Consider the following 6111-nt stretch of genomic DNA (forward strand, 5'->3'; position numbering starts at 1 on the left):
CAGGACATAAAATGAGATGGATGGAGACAGAAGAGGAAGCTAAAGATGCAGACTGATGGTGTATATTATGTACTTGAACAGTCACTTAGCAGAGGTAAGAAGCTTGCACTATTTGGGTTTTTGAAGCCCAATACTGATTTAATTTTGCACTTTAGTTTTTATTTAATTGTGACTAAGAAGAACAGATCAATCAACCATATCATTTGGTCTAAGAGGCAAACGCTTAATCCTTATTGGATGATTGTTGAAAGAAACTATGGAACAGCAGTCAGACCATTCCCTTTAACAAGTGCTATAGTTCCTTAAGGTAAAAGGAGACAGGATTTCTTACAGATTTTACAGATTAAGCTAAAGTGCCCCACACCACAATTGATAGATTTTTTTGAATAGTCCCATATAAAAAAAGGCAACATTTTTATTGCAAATCCAATTATTAGACTGGCTGTCCTAGTATTTTTTCAACCACCTAAAACTTGAGTTGGGAAAAAGACACAGTGGACAACATGTCACTGTAGAAGAGAGTTGTTGTTGAGCATGCCATTAATGCAAACTCAACTACAACTCCAAACAAAGTGCATTGCCGGATGACATCGCATTGCACTGTGGCAAAAGCTGAGCCAGGTTCAACTTTTTTGTCCGACAAGTTTTATTCCTGAGCCCTCTGTGTTTGCTGTGTCACTGTGTTAATGCAGTGGTCCGACTGGAACGAGGGGCTACGTTTTTCACGCAGCACTAATGCCTGTCAGAACAAGACCTTACTGTCGAGCCATTTTCCTCTCTGACTCACTCTAGCTGGTTCAGCTCAGTGTTGATGTGACCTTCCAGCTCCTCTTCACTCTGCAGCTTTTGACACAGATGCTTATGCTGGGCTCGTAAACGAAACACTGCCACACTGCAGAATAAAATAAACAAAGAGTGGTAAGCAGAAACAAACACATTATGTGAATATAAAGTAGACACTAGTCAGACACCCACCTGTTGTCTGCTGCTTTCTGTCGCTCTATTTGCTTCTCCAAGTTATCCCTCTGTTCCACCAAACTTTTAATATCCTGATGACAGAGTTTCAGCTCTTCTCTGGAAAACAAAAAAAACACTAGGTAAAAGAGACAAGTCAGAGTGTTGACACAGACAAACGTCTAAGAACAAAGTCAATCAGAAGGAACATTTTCAAGGCTGTTAAAGTGCAATATGTTCAGAGCATCAGGCTAATGGATTCCCTTGTGGTCATTGTAACAAAAGGAAGTTAATTCTCTAGGCTAAGGCAATCTAATGAAGATATTTAAAAGCTGAGAGTGGACACACACACCAAAACAGCTTTGAATTGCACAGTGTTCTTTTTGCAGTCTAATGGTGTGAAACACAACAATCTGTGACTGGAGGGAAAATTCTCATAAAAGAAAATCATGGCACATGGCACAGTAAAAGCTGCAGATTGGTTAAAAGCCAGGTGTCCTTAGGTTCCATTATACTTATGTTTGATCAGAGCACAGAACAGCTCCACACTGACCTTTGATGTTTTGTGCTAAAAGGAAAATGACAGCCATTTTTGCTGGGGACTGCATCACAGTTCATCAGGTGCTTAATGGTTCGCAGTGCAGACAAATAAAAAGAGGGAAGAAAAGGGAGGAGAGAGGACATTACGGGAAATGTTCTCTCCTCAGCTGAAATGATTTCCTGCAAATTGCTGAATCAATTGGTACAGAAATGATTGGCCCTGTATGAGGAGGGCAGAAGGGGAAAGACCTGTTAAAGTGGCATAACACTGAAAAGAAGATGGTTCCAGAAACTGAAAAGATTGGAGAAAATTGTGTTTTCATGCAACAACCCGTGACAAATAAACACCTGTGTTTTTTGATATTCTTACTACAAAACAAATGTAAAGTTTTCCATTACGTGCACAAACTTTAGTCAAGTCTATCAAGGTTAAGGAGCTACTGTGGCTCTAGAAGTCTGTTGTTTGCCAGGTCCAGACCTGGCTTTCAGCACGTCATGCTCCTTCTGTCGGTGAAAGCGGTCCAGCTGGTCCAGGTTTCGTCTCAGCTTGAACATCCGTGCTGTCTCGGCATAACTCCTCTTCTGACCATAGTCGGCCACAGCCGCAAGGTCACCATCACCATCGTCCTCTCTTGGGACAGATGCACAATGATATTTAGGAAAGGTTGCATATTTAACATACAGTCTATACAGTCTGCATTTTGTACATACATAAAATCATACCACAGTTATTCCTGGAGGTGTTTACAGGGGTTTTACATTGTAGGAAACAATCAATTTTTGAGAAACAATACAAAAATGGGTTTTATTATTTTCTGTTAAAATATAGTGAGCGTCACAATGAGTTACAGTGACTTGATGTTCTACAATAGATAGTAAGAAGGAGATTACAGGATCAGTACATAAGCATTTTTATTTTATTGTCTAAAAGAGATATGATTAACACCAAAGCAAAAATACCTACTCAGACAATTCTTCTAACCACTTCAAATCAGAAGGAGGAGCAGGCTTCTGGTCTGAACCTTCATCTGAAATATATACATATATTAAATAAGGATATCCCAGTCTCTTAAAACTAAGTAAAATAGACATCTCATTAATAGTGAATTACAGAGAAGAAGGTATGTCAGTGACTACAAGCATCAGCTCTATTTTGCAAACAAGACAGCAACAAGACAGGAGCTGTCTCTCACCTTCAATGTCCTCATCAGTGCTGAGGTGGACGTCCAGCAGTCCACAGCTGTCCGACGCCACATCAGAAGGACTTCCCCTGTCCTCTTCGTCCATTCAACTTATTTATGAACAAGGCCGGCAAATCTTATCGGGCAAACCTAACGAGAATAACGAAAATTGGGCTGAATGCTTTAACAAACCTCTTCAGTAATTGGCAGTTTGACGTGGCACAGCTCACCGAATGTCTGGAACCCACTATAATGCAACAGATATGTAATTCATTAACAGTCGCCTACTTAGAATAACATAATTTCAATGTTTGGTCATGTTGCTTATCACAAACTGCGCCGGTAGTCTCGTTTAAAAAGTTGATATCGCATTTTAAAATGTTTTCCTGGTAAATTAAATATATGCCGATTGGAAGTTGGGCTCCTATTGAATTGCATTAGATGTTAAGTCATATTTTTGAGGTGTGTGCGTAAGTAAGTGTATGTAAGACAACATTCAATAACCCGACTTCTGAATGGAATTTAGCGGGTCGTGTAAGTTAGCCACTCAATAGGCGCTAGCTAAACTTGGAAAGCTAGAAAGCTAGGCAAGTAACCCTAAATCCATGCTGAATTTCGGCTGTGTCGCATTTAAAATGAATCACTTCACTTGAAAAAAGCTGTTACCTCGCACGACTAGGCTTTCCCGCCTCGCGGAAAAATATCTTCTCCAAAATGACTTTTTCTCGCAGCAGATTTAATCCGCCATGTTTGTTAGCGTTTCCAAGGAGACGGGACTGCCGCAGGGGCGAGGCCCCGACGTCCCTGCAGCGGTCAGTTGCACATGCGACTGGGACCGGAATGCCTGTGGCGAAACGGTGGGCGAGTCCTGGCTGTAATGACGACCTAATTTGATTTGAGGTGATGCACATGGTCTGACGAAGTTACGAGAGAGTCGAAAACCAGCAAAAATCACATTGCGCCCCTGTGAATGGCAGACAAAGTTGCCCATTTGAGTTCTGTGTTTAAGAAGGAAACGCTGGGGTACAGCCTAATGTGCGTATACAGCTGCTGTGCGCGGATTAAAAGGCGTTTCTAACAAGGAAACGCGCAGACGTTTCGTTTTCTGTCTTTATTTACACAATAACAGTGATCTTTTGCGACTGTTCCAACCCACGGGGCCTTTCAACAATGCTTCTACTATCTCCCTCGCCATCGCTGGACTGGTATCAGTCAAGCCATACACAGCAGAAAAATATCTCAGCTGGTTCAGAAAGAGTGATAAATCTCTGTGTTATGCTAAATCTTTCGTCAGGCTTGCAAGAGTGTACAGGCCTATCTGATTTACAGTGGAAGAAGACAATTTCTTGTTGATCCGTATTGCGCTGGCACAATGGGCTTTTTACTGGAAAGCTTCTCTTTTATTTGACATAATAAAGCCTTCTTTCAATTCATCATAATATTGAAGAGGGATTCAGAAGAGGAGGGAGAGAAGTGTCTGTTCTGCTGTATAACACACTGAAATCTTGTGATACAGGAATATTTTGTATCACCATGGGAGACTGAATAAATAAATAGTATGCGCGTGCTTGTACAAGTGTGTGTGATGTAGGATAGCGGGCAGGTTTTGTTGGAGAGATAAAGGCAGAGCAAAGTAACTGCGAGGGAAACAAAGACTCCAGCTGACATAAAGGATAGATCAACGAGAGGAAAGCAGAGTGAGCATAGAGAGATGGAGACAGAGAATACATGAGGGTGAGATGAGTAAACAGAATAAGAATAAGAAATGGCCTGGTATCTTCGTATCAAAAGAACTTCCAGTGCAAATCCAAGTGGCGGGTCCAGTGGGAGGTAGAGACAGTGGTCTGAGTCCACAGTCACTGACTCCAGGCCTATCTCTGCTCCCCAGGGTGAGGCAGCAGAAACCAGGGCAGTGCACTGAACTACTCTCCCCACAGCAAATAAAAGAGGTTACTTTAAATGAGGAAAAAATAAAAGCCTGCAAGTTTTGGCAGAATGGAGGATAGTTTTCTTGGTATATTTTATATTTCCAATATTTGTTCAATCAGACTGAGTGGAGATTAAAAACGCTTACTGAGATTATACTTCTGGGACCCACATAATACTTATATAATATAATAAATCCCTTGAAAATTCATAGAATAATTCCTCTGATAGTGAGATGTGTTCGCGACTATACCTCGTTGTTTTGTTTTTTGCCACTTAATCTATTTTAACATTTGTCGAGGCTTCTTATATCCGGTGACGGTATTGTACTTCACGGGGTCTTTCGTGTGGTAGACCCAAACTTAATTCAGTTACAATTGTAAACATTTTTTTAAAAACTGGCTCACGGTGAAATGAACGCAGTTAGTCAGCAGACGGGCCAAGTCATCTGATCCCAAACTGCGGGTTCATCGCTCAGGTTCGATATGTAAAGAGAGAACAATGATCAAAATCCCAACATCTTATGCCAAAAACAGATAATTACACTGGCAAACAGAAGCAGCATTAGCAGATTTAAGATTATGCAAAGGTACATTATGTAGGTTGATTACCTCACCAACCTTTTCAATCAGTTATCTCTTTCAACTCCATATGGTAGCTTTATTCCTAATCAGATCATCTGGGTTATCTGGGTTTGGGCTTGAGTCTTGATAAAACGCATAACAGAAGTTTGAAAGACATCATTTAACGGACAGGGAGGGAGGGTCTAATAAAAGGCACTATTACGTTGCATTGTGGCAACTGTGGCATCCAGTATTTGTGGAGCTTGGGCCACTGACAATCGACACTGAAACTTTTTAAAATCTTTTTCAACAACTTTGTAAAAGTATAATACTTAATGGAAAGCCACTTTATGCATTTACTGTACATATAATCTTAAAGAAATAGTATCAGCTAAGGCTTACTATACTGTAAGTGTCTTTTGATACTCCTACAATACATGGATTTCTGGTGTGTCTGTAGTGCTAAATACAGATCTCATATGGTATATGTCCCATTGGTATTACCACTATGGTTCTTGTGTGTGGTGCCCAATGATGTGATTATTTGCATCTGGCATCACTATGTATATATATATATATATATATATATATATATATATATATAAATATATAGCATTTTGGGAGTATTTTTATGCCTTTATTTGATGGTTGAAAGACTAGAGATGACAGGAAGGGAAGGGAGAGAGAGCCATGGCAAGAAATGTTATGAAGGTCTGGTGTTCCGCTCCTTAACCTTTTATAGGCCACCAGGGCACCCCCATCATATTCTTGAATATGACTTTTGTGTCAGGCGTGGTCTTATTGCACTTTTTGATATTTTATTTAATCTCCACTGGATTCCTGTAGAGACTAAATCTTTTCAAATGAGGAATTTTTGGTCCCTGACATGAAAAAAAGCATTTGATAACCTCTGTATTACAGTAATAGGATCCTGGTGTTAGAAACAG

At 40.3% G+C, this 6111-nt stretch overlaps 1 protein-coding gene across 9 annotated transcripts in view; it reads right to left on the minus strand.

Annotated features, from left to right (window-relative positions):
* The window catches only part of cfap74 (cilia and flagella associated protein 74), a 60459-nt gene extending 56780 nt beyond the window's left edge, over nucleotides 1-3679 (minus strand). For 8 of the 9 annotated variants that reach the window (XM_040153922.1, XM_040153923.1, XM_040153924.1 and 5 more), the window contains exons 1-6: nucleotides 3342-3679; nucleotides 2688-2825; nucleotides 2459-2522; nucleotides 1973-2125; nucleotides 976-1074; nucleotides 788-892 (exon numbers count right to left, since the gene is read on the minus strand). In XM_040153922.1, the coding sequence (XP_040009856.1) occupies nucleotides 788-892; nucleotides 976-1074; nucleotides 1973-2125; nucleotides 2459-2522; nucleotides 2688-2781 (515 nt within the window). In that variant the 5' untranslated portion in view covers nucleotides 2782-2825; nucleotides 3342-3679. Of the gene's footprint in view, nucleotides 1-787; nucleotides 893-975; nucleotides 1075-1507; nucleotides 1609-1972; nucleotides 2126-2458; nucleotides 2523-2687; nucleotides 2826-3341 lie in introns of those variants that run through there. The other variant, XM_040153926.1, reaches the window with a different exon arrangement.
* Nucleotides 3680-6111: the final 2432 nt, after the last annotated feature.

Source organism: Xiphias gladius, chromosome 18, assembly GCF_016859285.1.
Source record: "Xiphias gladius isolate SHS-SW01 ecotype Sanya breed wild chromosome 18, ASM1685928v1, whole genome shotgun sequence".
NCBI lineage: Eukaryota > Metazoa > Chordata > Actinopteri > Istiophoriformes > Xiphiidae > Xiphias > Xiphias gladius.